This window comes from Nerophis lumbriciformis, linkage group LG02 (genome assembly GCF_033978685.3).
Source record: "Nerophis lumbriciformis linkage group LG02, RoL_Nlum_v2.1, whole genome shotgun sequence".
NCBI classification, from domain to species: domain Eukaryota; kingdom Metazoa; phylum Chordata; class Actinopteri; order Syngnathiformes; family Syngnathidae; genus Nerophis; species Nerophis lumbriciformis.
The window spans coordinates 60,963,209-60,988,004 of NC_084549.2; the positions used below are offsets into that span (position 1 = coordinate 60,963,209).

Genomic DNA, 24,796 nt, shown 5'->3' on the forward strand with positions numbered 1-24,796 from the left:
CTAGTGATTAGTGCGGTAGTTGCCATATTCATTGTAGCATACGTTAGCATTTAAGATAGCATTGATTAGTACGTCAGTTTTCAGCTAGTGATTAGCGCTTGAGTTGTCAGCTAACGATTAACGCCCTAGTGATTATCGTGCCACTTTCTAGTTAGTGTTTAGCACTCTAGTTGCTAGCTAGTAATTAGTGCTCTAGTTGTCATCTAACCATTAGCGCTGTGGTTGCCAGTCAGCATTTAACTCATTAGTTGTCAGCTAGCAATTAGCGCGGTTGTTGCCATCCAATGATTGCCGCACTAGTTGTCGTCTAGCGAGTGGTGCGGTAGTTGCCAGCTATTGATTAGCGTGCTAAGTGCCAGCTGGCGATTTTGCACATTAGCTGCCAGCTAACAATGAGCTTCAAGAGGTAGTCACCTGAACTGGTTTTCACTTCACAGGTGTGCTTGAAGCTCATCGAGAGAATGCCAAGAGTGTGCAAAGCCGTAATCAGAGCAAAAAGTGGCTATTTTGAAGAAACTGGCGACTTGTCCGGGGTGTACCCCGCCTTCCGCCCGAATGCAGCTGAGATAGGCTCCAGCACCCACCCGCGACCCCAAAAGGGACAAGCGGTAGAAAATGGATGGATGGATAGAATATAACACGTTTTCAGTTATTTCATCTTTTTTTGTTAAATACATAACTAAAATATAACTTCCGCTTTTTTTTGGTCCAACCTTGTGTGTTTATTGGAGGACATTGAGATGTTAACTGGCTGTCCATCTTTGCACGCTGCAGGACTGATTGTATGGGATATTTTATATCAGGGGTGTCCAAACTATTTCCAGCGAGGGCCAGGCACAGGAAAATAGAAGGGGCCACTCCGATACATTTTTTCCATGAAAGACACTAAAAGCAGTACGATGTCAGTCTATCAATATAAGCTGAACTGTCATCGGTAACAAAGGAATGTTGTGTCATATCAGATATTTAATTTATTTACATTTTATGGTAAAAAAAACAACCCAAAACTGGCAGTTCAGTCACCAGAATTTTAATGGTGCCTTCACAGATGTGTAAGTTACCCATGCCTTGGGCACTAATACACCCCCATTGGAGGGGTCAAATGCAGAGGACAAATTTCACCACACCTAGTGTGTGTGTGACAATCATTGGTACTTTAACTTAACTTTAACCATACCATCACAGATGCTGGCTTTTCAACTTAGCGCCTTTTCCTCTTTGTTCCGGAGGACACGACGTCCACAGTTTCCAAAAACAATTTGAAATGTGGACTCGTCAGACCACAGAACACTTTTCCACTTTGCATCAGTCCATCTTAGATGAGCTCGGGCCCAGCAAAGCCGGCGGCGTTTCTGGGTGTTGTTGAGAAATGACTTTGGCTTTGCATAGTAGAGTTTTAACTTGCACTTACAGATGTAGCGACCAACTGTAGTTACTGACAGTGGTTTTCTGAAGTGTTCCTGAGCCCATGTGGTGATATCCTTTACACACCGATGTCGCTTGTTGATGCAGTACCGCCTGAGGGATCGAAGGTCACGGGCTTAGCCGCTTACGTGCAGTGATTTCTCCAGATTCTCTGAACCTTTTGATGATATTACGGACCGTAGATGGTGAAATCCCTAAATTCCTTGCAATAGCTGGTTGAGAAATGTTGTTCTAAAATGTTGGACAATTTGCTCACGCATTTGTTGACAAAGTGGTGACCCTCGCCCCATCCTTGTTTGTGAATGACTGAGCATTTCACGGAAGCTGCTTTTATACCCAATCATGGCCCCCACCTGTTCCCAATTAGCCTGCTCACCTGTGGGATGTTCCAAATAAGTGTTTGATGAGCGTTCCTCAACTGTCTCAGTCTTTTTTACCACTTGTGCCAGCTTTTTTGAAACACGTTGCAGGCATCAAATTCTAAACGAGCTAATATTTGCAAAAAATAAAGTTGAACAGTTCTTGTTTTTGCAGTTTATTCAATTGAATATAGGTTGAAAAGGATTTGCTCCGGAGTATAAATCGCACCGGCCGAAAATGTATAATAAAGAAGGAAAAAAACATATATAAGTCGCACTGGAGTATAAGTCGCATTTTTGGGGGAAATGTATTTGATAAAACCCAACACCAAGAATAGACATTTGAAAGGCAATTTAAAATAAAGAATAGCGAACAACAGGCTGAATAAGTGTACGTTATATGAGGCATAAATAACCAACTGAGAACGTGCCTGGTATGTTAACGTAACATTATGGTAAGAGTCAATCAAATAACTATAACATATAGAACATGCTATACGTTTACCAAACAATCTGTCACTCCTAATCGCTAAATCCCATGAAATCTTATACGTCTAGTCCAGGGGTCGGCAACCCAAAATGTTGAAAGAGCCATATTGGACCAAAAATACAAAAACAAATCTGTCTGGAGCCGCAACAAATTAAAAGCCATATTACATACAGATAGTGTGTCATGAGATATACATTGAATTGAGATGACTTAAAGGAAACGAAATGACCTCAAATATAGCTACAAATTAGGCATAATGATGCAATATGTACATATAGCTAGCCTAAATAGCATGTTAGCATCGATTAGCTCGCAGTCTTGCAGTGACCAAATATGTCTGATTAGCACTCCACACAAGTCAATAACATCAACAAAACTCACCTTTGTGCATTCATGCAGAACGTTAAAAGTTTGGTGGACAAAATGAGACAGAAAAAGAAGTGGCATAAAACACGTCCTCGAAAGTCGGAGAAAGTTATACATGTAAACAAACTACGGTGAGTTCAAGGACCGCCAAAATTAGTAGGACAAAACGGCGCTCGCCAAATACTTGAGTCAGTGAAGCATGTTTAATATAAACAGTGTGATTTATAACAATTAGGGAGGTTTGTGTCATGTTTGTCCTCCTACAGAAACCATATTAAAACAAAAAATATATATTTTTCCCCTCATCTTTTTCCATTTTTCATACATTTTTGAAAAAGCTCCAGAGAGCCACTAGGGCGGCGCTAAAGAGCCGCATGCGGCTCTAGAGCCGCGGGTTGACGACCCCTGGTCTAGTCTCTTACTTGAATGAGCTAAATAATATTATTTGATATTTTACGGTAATGTGTTAATAATTTCACAAATAAGTCGCTCCTGAGTATAAGTCGCACCCCCGGCCAAACTATGAAAAAAACTGCGACTTAAAGTCAGAAAAATATGGTGTATATATATATATTTTTTTTTTTTACGATTTACACAACGTGCCAACTTCACTGGTTTTGGGTTTTGTACATAGAAGCTGTAAAAGTAAACATAGTTGTAGCTTGTTACATTGCGCTTTAAATATGGCAGCTCGCAGACTTAAAACATTTGTTTTAATCAATGGTAAGTATATTTTATATATGTTTGGCCTAAATTAAGTGTTAAATGTATTCTTATTTATGTCTTGTACGTATTACAGTGGAGGTTATGTTGTAGTGATCAATAAAGAATCTGAAGTTGACCAACTTTTGGCGTAATAACTTTGTGATGCGCTTCATCTTCAACTCCTGCCTCATCAATAACACATCTCCACATTTGGTCTGAGCAATGTGGAATGACAACTCCCTGTACCTGGCAGGTTTAAAATAAAAACATTAGGGAATCTTAATGTTATCATGTTTATGTTAGCATTTATAGCTAGCAATTAGCGCACGAATAATGTGTTATTTGACTACCTTAGTATTGCACAACAAGGTACCTTTAGGCCCCACAGTGACCACAGTGTCAGGATATTACCAGCTTAATATTTTAATAAAAACAACAAAAATAATTCTCGTTTTCTACCGTGTGGCTTGTAGGAGGTCGAAGGTCATCTCTGAGACATCAAAAGCCAGCTGCTCCTGCGCCGCAGAGTCGGCAAAAGCCACCTGGCTCCCCGACTGGCCGCTGGCTTGCTTGATAGCTTCCAGCGTGGATAAGATGAAGCGGGATCGCTGCTCCTCCGAGGCGGGATCGGCCCAGCGGTAGGTCGGCAGAGAGGGCGAGTGGAGGATGAAGTACGCCGACGCCATGTAGACTTTGAAGAACTCCTGCTTCACAGCGGCCGTGTCTCGCTGCGACATGAAGGGACAACTCAGGTAGGAACATTGTGTGGCTCGTGCTGAGAGACAGTAACGCTACATTCTGGAATAATAATAATAATAATAACACAAATGCAGTCTGACCTTCTGTGCTCGACTCATTTTGCTTTCTGTATCCATCCAAGCAATCTGAAAGGAAACATTTTTTTTATATTAATATTTGTTTTTTATTCCATGCTAGCACTTTGAAATAGTTGCCAATGTTCGTGCCCATTAGAGTGAAAAATAATATTACGATGATAGTTTTATTAGTATTTTATTAAAATTATAATAGTATATAAAAATTTACTCTTTACGTGCTTTTGATAGTTTAAAAAGTTATTTCAAGTGAAAAGCAGATTTTTTTTAGATTTGTTTAAAACAAAAATGGTAAACAATACCTGTTTAATAAGTATTTTTACGATCTTCAAATATATTAAAATACAATAATAAATAAGATTAAAAATATATAATTTTAACATATTTAAAATGTGATATAAAAATTTACTCTTGGCAAGGTCACTCTCGCAAAATACATTTTGATTTAGATGAGTTTTTTACCTGGTTAAATAAAGGAAAGTGAAAATTAAATATTTAATCTTCTAAAATTTTACATTTATTTAAATATATCAACAAAATGTAAAGTATATTTTTCATTATTGACTTTTCGTTATGATCTTGATAGTGTAAAAAATATACAATAAGATATACTAAATATTAAAATGTAAATTTTATTAAGTTTTATTTATGTAAATATATTCAAAATATGATATTGAATATTAAAATGTATATTTAACATTTTTGATGTATTTAAATATATTTGAAATGTATTGAATATAGTTTTATTATTTAACTATCATTATCCATCCATCCATCCATTTCCTACCGCTTATTCCCTTCGGGGTCGCGGGGGACGCTGGAGCCTATCTCAGCTACAATCGGGCGGAAGGCGGGGTAACTATCATTATGATCTTGATAATTTAAAAATGTGTATGTTAAAATATGATTATTAAAATGTATATTTAATTATTTTATGTTTTTAATGTATAAGTATGATATTAATTGTTAAAAAGTGTATCCAACCTTTTTATTGTATTTAAATATATTTTAAATATATTTTAAATTTAATTATTATGATACTGTAAATCTATATGATAAAATTATACTAAATCTTATTTAAATGTGTATTTAATTATTTAACCATTTTAATGTATTTAAATAGAATGTATATATTTTTTATTTGATTATTATGCTCTTGATGAAGTGTAAAACATATTATATTGTAATATTATATAAAGCATTAAAACATTGTTTATCATATTTATTTCACATTTTTATATCTTATTAAAATATATTTAGAAATTGTATTTGTTATTATTAGTACGATCTTGATAGTGTAAAAATATGCATACATGTATTAAAATGTGTAATTATTTACCTTGTTCATATATTATCTGGAAAAAAATGGATATCATGTTTTTAAAAATGTTTTAAAAAAATGTGTATTTAAAAAAATATTTTTTTTAATTTAAGAATTTCAATCGAGACCTTTGACAAACATAACTTCACTTCCTGTACATCCTGTATGTTATATGGCATTTTTTCATAGCAGGATTGATTATGACTGGCTCTTAGCAAACAAATGTATGTATATGATACAACATATAGTAAAAAATCCTAAATTGCTGCTGTGGTGGGACACTAAACACAAAGACGCTGTTTAAACCAAAGAGAGTGCACTGACCCTGACAGCATCCAACAGGTCAGGTTGGTCCACAAGCGTGGAGAAAGTAGACAGCACAGGACTGCAGATTAAATCTAAAGATGAAGAGCAGTGCAAAGTTTATAGTATGACTCTTCCAAAAAAAAAACATCATGCGAGCGTTACCTGCGTTCTGCATGGTGGGCCGGTCCACCAGCAGGGCATCGGCTAGCAGCTGCCTTTGCCTCACCAACAGTTGAACGCAGCTCAGACAGTACAGCAGCGTGTCCGGGAGGAGACTGTGAGGAGAAACACTCATTGTATTCATTCTTTAAACTAGTAGTCGCTCCACAAATCTCACTTGAGTTTCCTTTTGATGTGGCTGCTTGGCGACTTGAACTTTACAATGAGTAGGGGCTGGCGTCTGGCCTGCAGTATCTGCTGGAAAACACTTGATGGCGCTAAAAGAGAAGAAAAGGACGATACTAGATGGAGACACAATTATCCTGCTGACTACGGCTCTTACATCCTTTAGTCAGCGAGCCTTCCACCCTCACATCCTTCTCATAAGGAGTACCACCGTTCACCAGAAGCTCATACGTCCTGCACGCACACACACGCACAATGACATCATTAAGTGTGGAGAAAAAAGCGTACAGTATCAGACAAAATTCAGATTTCAACTAGTGACTATTACAGAAGGTAAACGTGGATATACTTTTGAGTAGTCAGTGTACATCCATCAAAACTTGTCTATAAGTGGCACTATATATATATATATATATATATATATATATATATACAGTCAAGAAAATAAGTATTTGAACACCCTGCTATTTTGCAAGTTCTCCCACTTGATGAATCGATTTAAAATATATTTTTTTTTGTTGTTGTTGTTGTTGTTTAATCTGTCCTGTCCAGCCACTGAGGCAACTCATATTGTTGATGTAGATGATCATATCTGCTGTTCATATTTACTTTAGAAAAGAGAAGTGTTGGCTACCTACTCTTGTTGCCTTATTTGTATTTGACTTTATTAAATGTTTTGGCAGAATTTTATTAAACAAAACCTATTTTATTTTAGGTAATATAGAAATGTATCGGGGCTGTTATCTATTTTATGGAGGAATGTAGCTAATCATAGAACTGGCAGACAGTGGGCCCCATTCAGCAACCGTTCTTAAGAACAAATTTTGTAAGAACAAAATCTACGAGTGCTCCAGAGTACTCTTAGGGTGGCCTATTTGTTCTTAAGTGTGACAAGTCCCCTTACTTCTATTGTCTAATGTTACATTAATATCATAAATAGATACATAGATAGAGAGAGATATAGAGATATATAAATAGATAGATGTATAGAAATAGATATAGATACCGTATTTTTCGGAGTATAAGTCGCTCCGGAGTATAAGTCGCACCGGCCGAAAATGTACAATAAAGAAGAAAAAAAACATATATAAGTCGCACTGGAGTATAAGTCGCATTTTTGGGGGAAATTTATTTGATAAAACCCAACATCAAGAATAGACATTTGAAGGGCAATTTAAAATAAATAAAGAATAGTGAACAACAGGCTGAATAAGTGTATGTTAAATGACGCATAAATAACCAACTGAGAACGTACCTGGTATGTTAACGTAACATATTATGGTAAGAGTCATTCAAATAACTATAACATATAGAACATGCTATACGTTTACCAAACAATCTGTCACTCCTAATCGCTAAATCCCATGAAATCTTATACATCTAGTCTCTTACGTGAATGAGCTAAATAATATTATTTGATATTTTACGGTAATGTGTTAATAATTTCACACATAAGTCGCTCCTGAGTATAAGTCGCACCCCCGGCCAAACTATGAAAAAAACGGCGACTTATAGTCCGAAAAATACGGTATATATATATATATATATATATATATATATATAGATATAGATAGATATAGAGATGGATAGATAGATATAAAACAGACAGACATATAGCAGAATGAGCAATATATAGACATTTCAAAATACCGTGTGCACGCACACACAGACACAATGGCAATGCTTTTGCTGCTACTGTAAGATGCCGCAGATCGTGCCTTGGGGAGGGAGCGCATATTTCACGACCATGTCGACCTATTTGCCCGAAGTGACGAATATTTATTTTAACGCTTTAGGCTACCGAGAGCTGTCCCCTCTTTCTTAAACTTACGTTTTGACATTATGTATTTCCCCCGCGGGATAATACGAATTTCTCTTCTGTAATCTGTTAGTGTTTTCTCCGTGTGTTTGATGTTCAGCTTTTCCGCCGGATTGTGCCCTCATATGGGGAATTAAGGGCATTTACATATGCATATTGGGGAAATAAGGGCGTGTTTATATGCAAATTATGATAGACACGCACGCGCTAACCATTTGGCATTCAGCAACTTAAGAACAGCAGGTGGGAACAATTTGGGCGTTTAAGAACACGTAATGAATTTGAATGGACTCCTCTTAGGAAATCACTTAGGAAGAAACATAAGAGGAAGATATAGAAACGTATTGCAGAATGGGGCCCAGTGTTATTAAAAAAAGTATTGATTTTGAATGCAGAATAGTTTTGAATCGAGAATTGATTTTGAATCGAATCGTTATCCCCAAGAATCAAATATGTTTCTTATGGGAACTCTGCTTCATTATACAAACTTCGATTTACGACCCATGTGCAAGAACCAATTAGGTCGGTAAATGGAGGTTACGCTGTAGATTTTGGGACATATTGCAAGTGTAGAGTGTGTGTACTTTGCCTGTTAGGTATTGGATTTCCAGCAGCGTCTCTCAGTTTGAGGAAAGCCCATCCACAGCTGAGGTCGCCCCGCTCACCCGTAGACTACAAGACAGCAAAGCTCTGCTTAGTCGTGGCCGCTAATTGTCGCCTCTTGCTGTTCGTCCTCACGTTGCGTATGAAGGTGACTCCGAGTTCGAAGAGGAGGCCGAGGTCGGAGTTGTCCGAGTTACAGCGCAGGAAGCAGTCTCCGTCAAGCAGGGTGGGCAGAAGGCCTGCCGTCTGGGACAAACACATTGGGGGTTTGCCTCGTATGAATCTACGGAGAAGCCCTGACTTCTGCAACATAAACAAACTTCTACAATCTACGCCACGCGATAGAGCTCGGTGGGGCCCGACTGTCTCCTCGTACCCGCGGTGAGAAAGTCCAGGTCTTGGGGTGCTTGGGGCTGTAGCTGGCCCGCACTGTGTGGATGTTGCTCAGCACCTGCGGCACACCAGAAGTCATGTTGCGGTTACGTTAAAGCGCAGGGTGGTCGGAGAAGAAATACCTCAAAAGGTAGACCACCTGGGTTCCGTCATAGGCGCAGAGGCGCATGTGTCTACTGAGGACCTGGACTCCGACTCCGGGCGTGGGGATCCGCTTGCAGCTCCACAGAGTAAAACAAACGCACGTCTTGATGTGTCGCGAGCGAACCTACGTACACAGGAAGTGACCGACATTCAGCTGAAAGGCAAAAGAAGCATCGGCTTTGTATTTTTAATTAAGCATTTTCAAGCATATCCATCCATCCATTTTCTACCGCTTGTCCCTTACGGGGGCACGGGGGGTGCTGGAGCCTATCTCAGCTGCACACGGGCGGAAGGCGGGAAGCATATAATAAATTAAAATATCAATTCTACAGAAGTATTGGCCACTAGATGAGATAAACCAATCAGAGTGTGTTGTTCAGTATCGTGACCACTGATTGGCTCAGCCTTAGCAGCATGCCTTTATTAGAGAAAACAAGTGGAACTGTGACTATGTGGCCTTTATTTCATGTTCAGATTGCTTTCATAATGTTTACTAAATATATCTAGGTCAAAACAGGTTTTTATGCTCTAGCTATTAATTTTAAAATATTGCGGCTTCACAACACCACAGATTTTTTGGGGGAAATTTTTATTTGACAATTTTTTTGCCTAAATTAAGAATTTTTAAGCATTCAAATGGCTAAATAAACTAAAAATATCAATATTACAGTAGCATTGGCCATTAGAGGAGACCAAACCAATCAGAGCGTGCTGTAGAATATCGTGGCCACTGATTGGCTAAACCTCAAGAAGCATTACTATATTGAATTAAAAGGAGTGTAAAGTTGACTAAAAGGTGGTATGTTATGTTTACAGGGCTCACTTCATGTTAAAAAAATATTTAGAAGGTCATTAACAGGTTTTTTTTGCTTTAGCTATAAAAAAAAATTAAATTTATAATCAATAAATCCTACTTTGCAGAAATTAATTTACCACATTTCATTTCAACCGGGCTTGCTAATGAGGAAGGCGCCATCATTCTGTCTAGGAACATAGATTATTGGTTAAGTCACACTTGACTGACGACACTAGAGCAAGCCCGATCACAGGCAATTACAGTGTCTGTTAGTCCGGGCGAGGAGTCAGTTAAGCTAGAACTAACCAGCGCCAGGCTGGAAAATCTGATTAGATATTAAAATGTACATTTTATTAACGGTTTCATACATTTAAATTTATTCAAAATATGATATTGAATATTAAAATGTTTATTGAAATGTTGTATGTATTTAAATACAGTATATTTAAAATATTGATTTTTGTATTTAATTATGACAATCTTGAAAGTGGTAAATGTATGTAATAAAGATATGATATTAAATATATATTTAATTTTACATTTTTATTGTATTATTAAAATATTGTGCATTTTTTAAATATATTTAAATATGTTCAAAATCTGATCAACATTTTTTATGTATTTGTATATATTTAAAATATATTGAACATGTTTTTATTTAATTATGATGATACTGTAAATGTAGATAATATTAAAATATATTAGATCTTATTAAAATGTATACATAATTATTTCACCTTTTTAATGTATTTAAATATATTGTACTATTTTTCATGATTTGATTATAATGATCTTGATGGGAGTGTAAAAATATTAAAATATAATATTAAGTAAAAAGTTAAATGTAGTATCATATTAAATTAAATCACATTGTTATATATTTAAATATATTTAGAATGATGGGTTTTTTTTTATTGTCATTACAATCTTGATAGTGTAAAAATATAACTACTTCTATAACTACAAATCTGTTATGAATGTTGTGCCTTATACATGACTTTAAGGACATGGTAGCATTTCAATAAGTTGAACTCTTTCAATATTGGGTTTGTAGGTTCATTGTATGCATTTCCAGTAATGAGTCTTTTAGCGCTCTTCTGTAAAGGAAAGATTGGATTTGAGTATGTTTAGGCCCAGAACCAAATGAACAGCTATGAACAGGCTTTACTGTATCAAAAAGTCCCACGCATCCTTTGATTTTTCAGTCTGCGGCCGTCAGCGGAAAAAGTTTATATATGTATTTTGCACGACACATAATAGCGGTAAGGAGCAAACTGCTCAGTCAGCATTAATAACACTGATGAGTGTGTTTTAAACAACGGCACAACAAGTGTAACACCAGTTTAGTCGCAACTGACATTTAAAAACGCATGTAGAGTTAAAGTTGCTGGCTGCTTGTGACACTTCAAATAGAAAAACTACATCAGGAGGTTACCTACAGCCACAGCAAATATTTTTTGAGCCGCCAAAAAATAGAGACCCCGGTGGTTATTATTTTTCCTATTTAAAAAATTGTCGGCACGAAGGAGAAGACAAAATGTGCCTGGTAAAAGTAACTGACGTAGCGGTCTCACCTTGCCGGTGTCGGGCTCCAAGAATAGATCTTTGAAGGAGAGCTGTGATTGGCTGAGCTGAGGCAGCATATGACGACTCCCTCTGTATTTGGCACCTGCAATAACAATCATCTTAATAACTGTAGCTGCTCGATGTACTGTATGTTGATTTAAAGTGCAGTACGTGTGTTCTCTTTGCATCCTTTTCTTTTAAACCAAAACAGTGGTGCCTCGTAATCGGTTCCAAAATGTCAGACCAAAACCGAATCACACAAAAACCAAAGCATTTATGGTTATGGTGTTAGTTTATTTCGAACATGCCATACAATTACAATATGATACATTACATATTGACAGTTTGTCATTACAACATGTCCGAGAAAGAGTAGGAAGAAGCAGAGCTTATTTATTAATCTTGCCCCTTTTCGTATCATAGTATTTTTTACACATTTGTTTGTAACACATATGTGAATAAATACATACATTGGTAAATAAATAAACACATGAGTACGTAAATAATTATTAAATACATCAATAAACAAAGTTCTTGTGAGCAAATAGTTAAGTAATGCATGGTTTACATTATGAGATGAATAAGATTATCTCATTTTCTAATAAGGTTCAATATGTTTATTCTTCTTCCTTTTACTTTGTTTGAGCAGTTTCTTAAACTGGATCATATTAGTCAATTGTTTAATAATCCATTCCATAATTTAATTCCTCATATTAATATGCTAAAGGTCTTAAATGTTGTATGTGCATACAAATGTTTTAAATTAGACTTTCCTCTAAGGTTATATTTCTCCTCTTTTGATGAGAAGAATTGTTGTACATTCTTCGGGTAGCAGGTTATAGTTTGCTTTGTACATCATTTTAACTGTTTGCAAATGCACCAAATCATTCAATTTTAATATTTTGGTTTCAATAACTATATCCAACATTAAGTATTATTTTAACCGACCTTTTTTGTAACACAGTCAGTTAATTAACTGTACTTTTGTAGTTATTTCCCCATATTTCTTCACTCAGATATGGTAACATTAGCGAGCAGTAGAGAATATGGAGGGTTTTTGGGTCCCGAAAATATTTTTGCTTTATTTATTATTGACGTATTTCTTGCCACTTTATGTTGTATATTTTTTATGAGAGTTTCAGTTAATTTTACCATCTATTATTACACCTAAATATTGGATTTCTTTTACTCTTTCAATGTCTACTCCGTATATTTGTATTTGTGTTTTACTTTCTCTTCTGCTGATTCCGAATAATATCATTTTAGTTTTACTGATGTTTAGGATACCGGTAGTCTGTTTTTGTCAAACCATCTCTTCAATTTGTTCATTTCTTCTGTTATTATTTGTATTAGCTTGTGTGTGTTCTCTCCTGAACAATTGTGTTGTCTGCAAATAATACTAAATGTAAGTCCTTTGTAACTTTACAAATGTCGTTTGTATAAAGACTGAAACATTTTGGTCCCAGTATTGATCCGTGGGCTACGCCACAAGATATATTTAGCGCTAGTCCTGTCAGAAATAATGTAAATCCATTTAACTGACACAGAAAACACATTTTAAAGTGATAAATTATAGAATGCAACAATGTGAAATACACAAATGATAAATAAAAATCTATTAATTAAATAAAAATCACTTTAATATTGAAGGCTTTTGTTAGTGAAGGATGGGAGAGCCACACACATTTTTGAATGAATCATAACTCTTAGTTGTAACGATTTTTAATCGTTTAAAAAAAAAAAAAAAAAAAAAAAAAAATCGATTTAAATAATATATTTTTTTACCTGTTATTTACTTTAGAAAAGACAAATGTTGGATACTTCTCTGGTTGTCTCATTTGTATATTACTTTACTAAATGTTTAGGTATAATTTTATTAAACAAAACCAGTTTCCTTTGAAGTAATATAAAATGTATCTGAGCTGTTGTGTCTTTTGTATGGAGTAATGTAGTTAATTATACAACTGGCACCCAATGTTATTAAAAAAGTATCAATTGTATATCGAGAATCGATTCTGAATCTAATCGTTACTCCCCAGAATCGAATCGAATGGAATCGTGTGGTGCCCAAAGATTCACAGTCCTAACGCAGACGCCACTTTTGTACTTTGCAACAAGTTCCTTCTTAAATTCAACAGTGTTTCTCCCCTTCTTTATCAAAGTGCTGGAACTCGCAACTTTCTTTGGTCCCATGGTGGCTTATTTTGCACTGGTACTCAATAAAAAAGCACAGAAAATGAGTCTATTTGGCCACTCCATTTTTACAGAACAGAACGATACACAGAAAAAACAGACTAGTTTCTTATGCGCAATGGTTGACCGTACAATAACCAAGGCACCATATTAAAAAACGTTGCCAAAAATCTCCATCAAATGGAATCATACGTAAAGTTGATCATACAAAAACCGAGGTACCACTGTAGGATGTGCCGTTACACCCCTGGTCTTTACTCACCTTCCTCCACCAGCAGCTTACTTAGAGTGGATGATCTGAACCCAGAAGGTATGGCGCCCATGGCGGAGAGCACATCTGTAGCATCAATCTACCACACACGCGCACAGCATTAAAACACGCACAATGTATTTTACCGTCGTACAAATGTCGTACCTCAGTCAGGGCTTTTCTGAACATGGACCAGCTGGACCGTGGAACATCGCTGTTAAAGGACAAGACGTTACAAAGGACTTATCGCTATTGAATTACCATTTTATACATGACACTTGACACAAACTTCTCTTCGTCGTCCAGCTCTTCTGAATCAACTCCCTCATTCTCTTCAGGCTCCTCTTCTCCGTCCTCTTCTTCTTCTCCTTCCTCCTCCTCTTCTTCTTCTTCGTCGTCGTCGTGCTCCTTGTTGTCGTCGCTGATACCAGAACCAATCTGTATTTGACACCAACAACGTATGCCGCAGGGTAGCTAGGTTGTAACCATGTGACCTGGAGCAGGGTTTCTTAACCAAAGGACCGCCAAATAATATTTGTTCCTCAGCTGTGGTCCGTTTGCGCCTTTATAATAAACTTTTCCACCACTTGTGGCAGTAATGACAAAATCAAACAAAAGAAGTCTGGAGCTAAAGTCATAGGGAAGTTTCTTAAGCGCAAAAATTATGACTAAAGAGGTAAAGCTGTATTTTCGATTGCACTTAAATTTTATTGGCAGTTTAGTTAATAAAAATATATAATATTTATTATTAATTTACTTAGCACTAATTATATTTTCATCAGTTTTTATGAGTCTATGCTAATGCAGCATATTTGATTATTATTTATTTTGGTAATCGGCCTGACCTAAGCCTTGATAATAATTGTTGTGATTAATAGATGCTTTAATAGAAGTCTGGAACTCAAGTCATAGAAAAGTTTCTGAAGTGCAAAAATAAAGACTAACGTGGTGAAGCTGTATTTTTATTTGCACTTTAATTTTATTGACAGTTAATTTAAAAAAAAAAAAAAATCATTATTATTATTAATTTAGTTAGATATTTTGTTTATTTTAGCACTGCTTAATTGTATGCACAATTAGAGTCATTTCTTTAGCAGTATATTTGATTAGTATTTATTTTTGTAATCAGCATGACCTAAGACTTGATAATAAACACATGCTTTCATATCATTTGAAGGTATGTCCTGTTAAACTGTAAGTAAGTTAGATATAATTATTGAGAATGATTAAAAATCAACAGTAAGATTACTAAATTATAATAATAATAATAATATAATATAATTAATATTTATAGTAAATATTAATACGATTATATTTTAGTGGGCCCCGGGCCCCCTCTGTAGTGAAAAAGTTGGGCTCCGAGGTCAAACAGGTTAAGAACCCCTGACCTAGAGGCACTTCTGCTTTCACTATGTGGACAAAAATTCAATTAGGCTACAGGCGGATATACAAGCTTGTATTCATCAAAAACTAGCTATTTTTTAATGTAATAAAGTTGATCCATACACTGAGGGAGACAGACTTTTCACAAGATTTTAGAGATTCAACATAAAATAATAGTTCTATTTAATACTGTAATTACAATAGAACACACTCGAGGCTACTATATTGGGTAAAAAGAGTGTAAAGGTGACTATATGTGTTATTTCATGTTTAGAGGGCTCTTATGTTTAAAAAACGTATTTAGAAGGTTGTAATAAGTTATTGTTATGCTCTAACTATAAAAATATTTGATTTATTAATAATAATCCTACTTCGCGGATATTTGCTTACCACAGTCAGGCCTGCAACCAATTAGCGACGATAAACAATTGTATTAGGAACAGCTCTGTTACAGTCTCCTCAATTATTTTCTGTTACCCTACGAAGAAGAAAACATTTTGCGCGCCGTCCCTATGTCACAATTATTAATCGTATTATTTGTCTATAGAATAGTTACAAGTACACCTCTACATAACATTGTATCCTTATTAACATTAAAAAAAACAAAAGAAAGAAAAAAAAAAGGAATATAGATCATCTAACAGTAAGGAAAGGATTCAAATGACCCCATTCCTGGGTGGATCTCGCGTGAGAGGAAAGAGGGGGTTTAATCATTTTGCAATGAAGTCTGCTGAAAATGATACATAGCAACTGACGCTGTGGTTGAAGTTGGAATTGCCGCAAAACTCATTTTAAGATATCCAACACTCTATAGCCATCTGGTGGTTAAAAGGGATAGTGCACACCACTTCGTCACGATTCATGTGGTAAACAGTGACGAATGGGGCCACATAAATTGTCTTCTGACTGTACAACAAAGAATACCTTTATTAAAATAGTTTTTTAGTTTGTAACAGAAAAGATTTAGAGTAAATCAATTTGCCTGAAATTTAATTTAAATAAGGTAATCCTTATTTAAACTAAAACATTTTTTGACAGACAAACCATTTGATGCTGCAAAATTGTATTAAATCAACTAAATAAATTAAAATAAACATTAACTCTGGAGCACAATATAAAAAAACACTTTAACATACAAGATAAAATAAAACAATTTTGCTTTTTTTTTTAAATCAAAATGAGGAAGTCGTGATTAATGGCGACAATGAGCAGGTTTTGTGGTGCACACAGTTCGAAGCATGATACTGATAAAGCATGTTTCCCTGGGGGAACCATTTGAGAAGAACTCAGTGTAGCCTAATGCAGTGGCTGCAGCATATACCGTACTTTGTTTGCATACCTTCAGGTAGGTTCTCGGCACCACTCCTCTGTCGCCTTTCGAGTTCTCGGCCACCCACCAACCATCACTCGTCTTCCGGATGATATTCAATTTTTCCCCCTTCTGTGACAGAACAGAGAAAAAAGGGCATTTAAAAGAGCAAATTTTTTTAGTAAACTAAAATAATGTCAAAGTTACTGCCTGCCACCAGTGTGTTTTTAGCGACTGCCAGTTAGTCTATGGTTATCATCACTTTTTCCCTCTTTGCCATCACTGGCAAGAATAAAAAAGCAAAACACACTTGGAATTCATCCAGTCGAAGCTCACTGAGTTGATATCACAGTTTGATCAACCAGTTTTATTTTTAAATATAATGGCATATTTCCTCCAGATAGTACCACTAATCAACTTTGAGTGTTACAAAGTAATTAAATATATAAGCATTGCACAATATGTTATTTGACAGCACCTGAACAGACAAATCTCCTTCCTGGTCCCCTTTAAAATCACTGAGCGCCGTGTAGATGCAAGGCTCTGACGGAGGGGACAGTTCGGGAGCTGGACTCTCGTCCTGGCCACTTTTGTCTTCAACATCTTCATCGCTGTCAACCTCTTCGCTGTCCTCCAGGCTTTTCTCGCTATCTTTATCATTTAACTCGTCACTGTGGATAAATCAAACATATTTCATTGATTCTAGCGGCATTGCTGTAAATGTGATGCTTCTTTTTTTGCAGATCAAGTAAGCTTACAGACCCTCCTTGTGGTTCAGTGCTGGGTCCTGGTGGCGACAGATTCTGAGAGAGGTCGTCTATCTGCTCCAGGATGTTCTGCAGTCGTCCTTCCTCCTCCAGTTTCCTCTGGTCGTAGTTCCCCACTGGAGCAAGCTCGTCAGCCTGAGAGAAACATGCAACGGCAGCTACTATTTGCGGTTTTCTTGCGTTCAAGGGCCGTAATATTGTAGCAACATGGTTGATAACGTTTTTGAGAGCATCAAAGGGACAGCTCAGCTTGCCGTTGTTATTTTGTTAGTAAAGCGATTGTTGATCCAGTACCGTCTTACGTTTGTTAGAGATATATATATATATATATGTATGTGTGTGTGTGTGTGTGTATGTATATATTATATATATATATATATGTGTATATTTATATATATATAATATATATATATATATGTATGTATGTATGTATGTATGTATGTATGTATATATATATATATATATGTATATATATATATATATACATACATACATACATACATACATACATACATATGTATGTATGTTTATATATACATACATACATACATACATACATACATACATGTGTGTGTGTGTGTGTGTGTGTGTGTAAAAAAAATACACACATTTGGGATTTTTTTTTCCCCACACAGACCATGTTTTATGTTAATAGAAATCACACTTATTGATTATTATTAGACTTCTAATTGATTTAATGAGAATATTTAATGCAAGTTCCCAGATGAGACTTTGTTTTTACATATTAGGAATGAATATAAATACTATGGAGGTTAATTTGTGTTTTTATAACGAAAGCTTTTTTTTTTTACACTGAATTTATGTCGCAGAATTTTTGGAGTTTGATTTTTGTGAGCTACATTTTTTTCAAATCAAATTATGCTAAAAATGTCATTAAATGAAAATATGTGAGCAAAATTTGCATGTTTAAAAATTAAGTTTGTTCAAATACAGCGTTTTAAATTTCAGTATGTAAAAATTCAGTGCAGAAAAATGTTTTAAAAACTTAATTTTTATACTGTACACTGAATTATTTACACTGAATTTTAAAACACTGACTTTCAACAAGCTCGGTTTTTAAAAAAGAATTTTGCTGACAATTTATTTAATAAAATTGTCAGGATAATTTGATGTAAAAAAAAATATGCTAACAAAATTCAAATGCAAACAATTCAGTTATATAAATTAAGTGTCCAAAAAAAGCTTTCATAATAAAGAGACAAATTAACCTCCATCAAAGACCAAATGTTTTAGTAAAAAAATAAAGGCATGCTCGCTTCCTCCACAATACCGTACATTTATGCATAATAATTTGTCGTCATAGTAACAACAGTTCAGCAAAAGTCTCATTTGTAAAATAGTAGTGTTTATTTGATAAGTAAAAATAATAATAAATCGGCAATATTCAGAAATTAGATCCGATGTTAGTATGAATCGAGATAGCACCTTTTTTCATGCGGCCCTAGTGCACAGTCTTCTTCTTCTTCTTAGGTTCCGTCTAGTCAATGTCGACCTTGGATGATATCATGCACCAGTCTTCTCAACTCTGCTATTTCCACCACTCTATCTCCTAGCTCAGCTAATGTCATTCCTGTTGTTTTTGTCATTCCTTCCATGCACCTTTGTCTTCCTTTTCAACATTTCCCCTCACATTTTCCAAGCGTGATGTCTTTACCTAAGTTGTTGTTTCTTCTCATGATATGGCCAAAGTAACCTAGCTGTAGTTTAATAATCCTGTCTAATAATGAAATGCTTGGTTTTAATTTTCTCTAGCACTTCTTTATTTGAGATGTTTTGTCCACGGAATGTTTAAGATTCCGCGCCAACACCATAACTCAAAGGCAAGTATTTTTCGTGAGTCTTGTTTTTTTCAGTGTCCAACTTTCACATCCATAAATTGCTATTGGGAATATTAAAGTCTCGATCATTTTGATCTTAGTGCTTAAAATAATGTGGTTGCTCTTTAGCATATTATTCAGTTTAATCAGTGATGCTCTGGCCATTGTTAATCTTCTTTTGATCTCCTTTGAACACCCACCGTCTTCATATATTTCACTGCCTAGGAAGCAGAACGACTGCACTACTTCTATGTTTTCTTGATCCAACTTGAACTCTCTGTGATGTTTTCTGTTGTCATTATCTTGTTTTTTTTTCCACATTTAAGTATAGGCCCGCCTTAGCACTTTCATTCTTGACTTGACTTGATTGATTGAAACTTTTATTAGTAGATTGCACAGTACAGTACATATTCCGTACAATTGACCACTAAATGGTAACACCCGAATAAGTTTTTCAACTTGTTTAAGTCGGGGTCCACGTTAATCAATTCATGGTAAAGCAAATAACACTTCTAAATCACTGCAGGATTCTGCCAGTGAGGTGGTGTCATCTTTGATTATTGATATTCAAACCCCCTATGTTGACTCCGATTGCCTCACACTCATCCAGAGCTTTCCTCATTTCTGCATATAGGTTAAATAGAAGGGGTGATAGTATACATCCTTGTCTTGCACCTTTGCCTATCGGGAATCATTCAGTGTCACCATGTTCATTGATTGATTGATTGAGACTTTTATTAGTAGATTGCACAGGACAGTACATATGCCGTACTATTCACCACTAAAAATGCTAACACCCGAATAAGTTTTTCAACTTGTTTAAGTTGGGGTCCACTTAAATCAATTCATGGTACAAATATATACTATCATCATAATGCAGTCATCACACAAGTTAATCATCATCAGAGTATATACATTGAATTATGTACATTATTTACAATCCGGGGTGTGGGATGTGGAGTTGGGGGGGTTAGGTTTGGTTGATATCAGCACTTCGGTCATCAACAATTGCATCATCAGAGAAATGTACATTGAAACAGTGTAGGTCTGACTTGGTAGGATATGTACAGCAAGTAGTGGACATAGAGAGATCAGAAAGTATAAGAACAAGTATATACATTTGATTGTTTACATTTGATTATTTACAATCCGTGGAAGGGGGAGGGTGTTAGTTTAGGGTTGCAGTTGCCTGGAGGTGTTCTTTTAGTGTGGTTTTGAAGGAGGATAGAGATGCACTTTCTTTTACACCTGTTGGGAGTGCATTCCATATTGATGTGGCATAGAAGGAGAATGAGTTAAGACCTTTGTAAGATCGGAATCTGGGTTTAACGTGGTTAGTGGAGCTCCCCCTGGTGTTGTGGTTATGGCGGTCATTTATGTTATGGAAGTAGTTTGACATGTACTTCGGTATCAGGGAGGTATAGCGGATTTTATAGACTAGGCTCAGTGCAAGTTGTTTTACTCTGTCCTCCACCCTGAGCCAGCCCACTTTGGAGAAGTGGGTAGTAGTGAGATGTGATCTGGGGTGGAGGTCTAGAAGTAACCTGACTAGCTTGTTCTGGGATGTTTGGAGTCTAGATTTGAGGGTTTTGGAGGTGCTGGGGTACCAGGAGGTGCATGCGTAATCGAAAAAGGGTTGAATGAGAGTTCCCGCTAGAACAGTGGTTCTTAACCTGGGTTCGATCGAACCCTAGGGGTTCGGCGGAGCCTCCACCGCGGAGGTCAAGACACACCTGACTCATCGTGTAAATAAAAACATCTCCCTATCGGCATATTATGGATAACCCCAAACAATGTTCCCTCTAATTTTCCATCTGATTTGCAGGTGTTGTGAGTTCAGGCACTGTGTTGGTTTTGTTCTTTGAGCAAGGTGATGTTCATGCACGGTTCATTTTGTGCACCAGTAAAAAAAACATATAACTTTGTCTTGAATTAGAAAAAAAGTATATATATATATTTTTCACTTAAGAAGGGTTCGATGAATGCGCATATGAAACTGGTGGGGTTCGGTACCTCCAACAAGGTTAAGAACCACTGCGCTAGAACCTTCATGGTGCTTTTGTTGACCAGGGGCCGTATTTATCAAGCGTCTTACAATTACTCCTAAGAAGTCTGCTAAGAGTTGACTTATGAGTAAAGAAATTCTTCGCTGAAAGCTGCACTTAAAAGTTAGTTATCAAGCGTCTTACTCACACTTTCAGCGAAGTGTAGGACTGAATCTTAAGTGTCACACTCAGAGCTGAATCACGACATTACTATGTGCCGTAAACGGAATTTTAGGTGACGTCATTTCTGTGTCCATAGAAATGACCAATCACGGAAGGGAATCCCTTGTCTAAGAATAAATAAATATCTTAGAAATATTTAAGTGGACAATGGGAGTGTATATTTTGACAATAAACTACAAAATAATACAAAACAAACAAACATTATTGGCAATGAATCAAAAATAAATGTTTCCTTTTCTTTCCAATTCATTTTCCCAGTGGCGAGATATCGAAGCATTGTGATGACCTTTAGTTCTGCTGTGTGATGTTGCTGATGAGATGACGCCACTTATTATAAATCTGTGACAAAAATAATACCCGCTCTGTCTAAACGATACCGTTTGATCAGCTGCTCGTCATCAAACAAAGCCAGGACATCCTTCCGTTCCCTGAACATTCGCGAACGTCTCTCTCGCCTCAGTGCCATCCCCCGGTGGCAACTCCTAACCACTTAGGACACCTCTGAAGGTCTCTTAAATAAAGTGGAGAGTTGGAGTGATTCTTAGACTTAAGAAAGTTGATAAATAGCTTTTATTCTTAAGTTTGAGAGTAGGACTAAATTTCGCAAATTCTCAGGACTTAAGTGTAAAATGGCACTCTAAGACGCTTGATAAATACGGCCCCAGAGAGGAGATTCTGTAGAGAAATCAGTTCTCCCTACTGCTTCTTGATTTTGGATGCAGACTTCTCAGTAGTATTATTAAATGTTCTGGTATTCCCATATCTCTTAGTACACAGCACAGTAGGAGCTGACAAAACCGTGTTTAGCAAAAAAGTGAACTTATTTATCGTACCTTGGTCAGTTTTGTTAGATTCTTGAATGTCTTCTCTGCTGATATTTGGAGCTCTTGACATCTGTTTGGGACATGACACTTTTAGACGATCATAACTAGGTATGAACACATTGGTTTATAAAATGCATGGCTCCTACCTCCGAAAGGACTCTTCTTTGGTTTCAGCTTTACTTTGAACATCTTTCAGCAGACTGTCCAACTAGGAACAAGCACCACAAATGAAACATTGAGTGTAACTGCTATTATCATTTGAGATTGTTTGCAAAAGAAGGTGTAACTTAAACAACTCTAAAAAGCTTTCCAGTTGTCCTTTTTGAACCAGCGGGCGATATTAGTCCTGTGTTTCTGACATATGCTGTTAGCTTGTGACTTAGCATGCTACAAGGCGTCGAGTTAAACGTCACAAAAAGTGACGACGTCTTATCTCACACACCTTCCCTTTAATGTCGTCCACATCTCGGTGGGCCTGCTGCAGGGGTCCTTTTCGTTTTGGCAGCGGCATTTTACGCGCCCTTTTTTCATCGCTCACAGTTATACACGTTCGTTAGCATGTAGCTAGCGAGATGACGCTGCGCGCTCATTGGTCGGTCGGTCGCTAGGCAACTGGGTTGTACTTGTGGGCTGGCGGTCAAACGCCCTGTTAATGTGTTTATATTTGTCAGTCTATGATTACTTTTAGCATAATGCGTGTCTAATTTTTTTAAACGAATTATTGTTATCTAATCATTTAGATCAACGTTGTGTACGCACCTTTACAGTGACATTAAACCTTAATATTGAAGATGTCCATATCTCATACTTGCCAACCTTGAGACTTCCGATTTCGGGAGGTGGGGGGTGGGGGGTGGGGGGCGTGGTCGGGGTGGGGCGGGGGCGTGGCTAAGAGGGAAGGAGTATATTTACAGCTAGAATTCTAGAATTCACCAAGTCAAGTATTTCATATATATATACAGTATATATATATATATATATATATATATGTACTGGGGTTACTGTTTGGTTGGCCAACGATTTACGTGGTGTTGCGCACCTGACGTCAAGTGTGTGAGTCTGTTCTGAAGTCTACAGTAAAGAGACGTACTTCATCCCCTCGCCTGTTTATTGCCTCCAACTCAATATACAATATACAACATTGTTGTGTTGTTGCCGTGCTGGGAGGACGTTAATGAAACTGCCTAACAATAAACCTGGAGGGGGCGTGGCCTCCAGGTCCGCCTGAATTTCGGGAGATTTTCGGGAGAAAATGTGTCCCGGGAGGTTTTCGGGAGAGGCGCTGAATTTCGGGAGTCTCCCGGAAAATCCGGGAGGGTTGGCAAGTATGATATCTGTGGTGAAAAATGTTCCAACAAATATATGAGGGCAGTTTTAGTGAAATAATATTTTCCGGGCACAGTTCATAGACAATATATCCTGAAGGAGTTTACAAAAGTTGAACTAAGGAAAATATTTTCTAAATTATATACTTATGGAGTAAGAGGAGTTGCACTGGACTGGTTAACCAGCTATTTACACATACTTTCCAACCCTCCCGGATTGTCCGGGAGACTCCCGAAATTCAGCGCCTCTCCCGAAAACCTCCCGGGACAAATTTTCTCCCGAAATTCAGGCGGAGCTGGAGGCCACGCCCCCTCCAGGTTTATTGTTAGGCAGTTTCATTAACGTCCTCCCAGCACGGCAACAACACACAACAACAGCAGTCACGTTTTCGTCTACCGTAAAGCAGTTTGTCTGCCGTAAACAGCAATGTTGTGACACTCTTAAACAGGACAATACTGCCATCTACTGTACATGCATATGTGACATTAACATCTAGGGCTTTTAGAGAGTGCAGTGCACAACTGCGCACACAACAAGGAGACAAAGCAGAATGCATCATCAGAGAGGGTGTTTAGCATGGTTAGAAAAATAGTGACAGAGAATAGAACAAGGATGGACAATTCAACCCTTAACTCAACAATGAGTAGATGAGTGTTATGTGTGTGTATATGTGTAAATAAATGAACACTGAAATTCAAGTATTTCTTTTATATATATATATATATATATATATATATATATATATATATATATATATATATATATATATATATATATAGCTAGAATTCACTGAAAGTCAAGTAGTCAAGTATTTCTTATATATATATATATGTATATATATATATATATATATATATATATATATATATATATATATATAAATATATATATATATATATATATATATATATATATATATATATATATATATATATATATATGAAATACTTGACTTGGGGAATTCTAGCTGTAAATATACTCCTCCCCTCTTAACCACGCCCCTATTTTGAAAATGCTTAAACGAAAATTAAAAGTATGTTGGAGTTGGGGTGTTGGTGGAGGGAACAGTGATAAAGTCCATCCCATCCATCCATCCATTTTCTACCGCTTATTCCCTTTTGGGGTCGCGGGGGGCGCTGGAGCCTATCTCAGCTACAACCGGGCGGAAGGCGGGGTACACCCTGGACAAGTCGCCACCTCATCGCAG

At 36.5% G+C, this 24,796-nt stretch overlaps 1 protein-coding gene across 2 annotated transcripts; it reads right to left on the reverse strand.

The window, feature by feature from the left end:
* Positions 1 to 3,207: 3,207 nt before the first annotated feature.
* nphp1 (nephronophthisis 1) lies at positions 3,208 to 22,834 on the reverse strand. 2 transcript variants are annotated; one of them, XM_061966012.2, is made up of 20 exons: positions 22,706 to 22,834; positions 22,410 to 22,471; positions 22,273 to 22,333; positions 17,369 to 17,508; positions 17,085 to 17,277; positions 16,637 to 16,738; positions 14,204 to 14,352; positions 14,080 to 14,128; positions 13,927 to 14,014; positions 11,480 to 11,574; positions 9,105 to 9,233; positions 8,949 to 9,023; positions 8,708 to 8,818; positions 8,559 to 8,641; positions 6,308 to 6,384; positions 6,143 to 6,242; positions 5,968 to 6,080; positions 5,824 to 5,897; positions 4,185 to 4,229; positions 3,208 to 4,073 (listed from the first exon to the last, which is right to left on the reverse strand). In XM_061966012.2, exons 1-20 carry the CDS (start codon positions 22,772 to 22,774, stop codon positions 3,801 to 3,803), a joined length of 2,088 nt encoding a protein of 695 aa, XP_061821996.1. In that variant the 5' UTR covers positions 22,775 to 22,834; the 3' UTR covers positions 3,208 to 3,800. The 2 variants fall into 2 exon arrangements, with proteins under 2 accessions (XP_061821996.1, XP_061821994.1); XM_061966010.2 differs by having other exon boundaries at positions 8,708 to 8,875.
* Between the last annotated feature and the right edge of the window lie 1,962 nt (positions 22,835 to 24,796).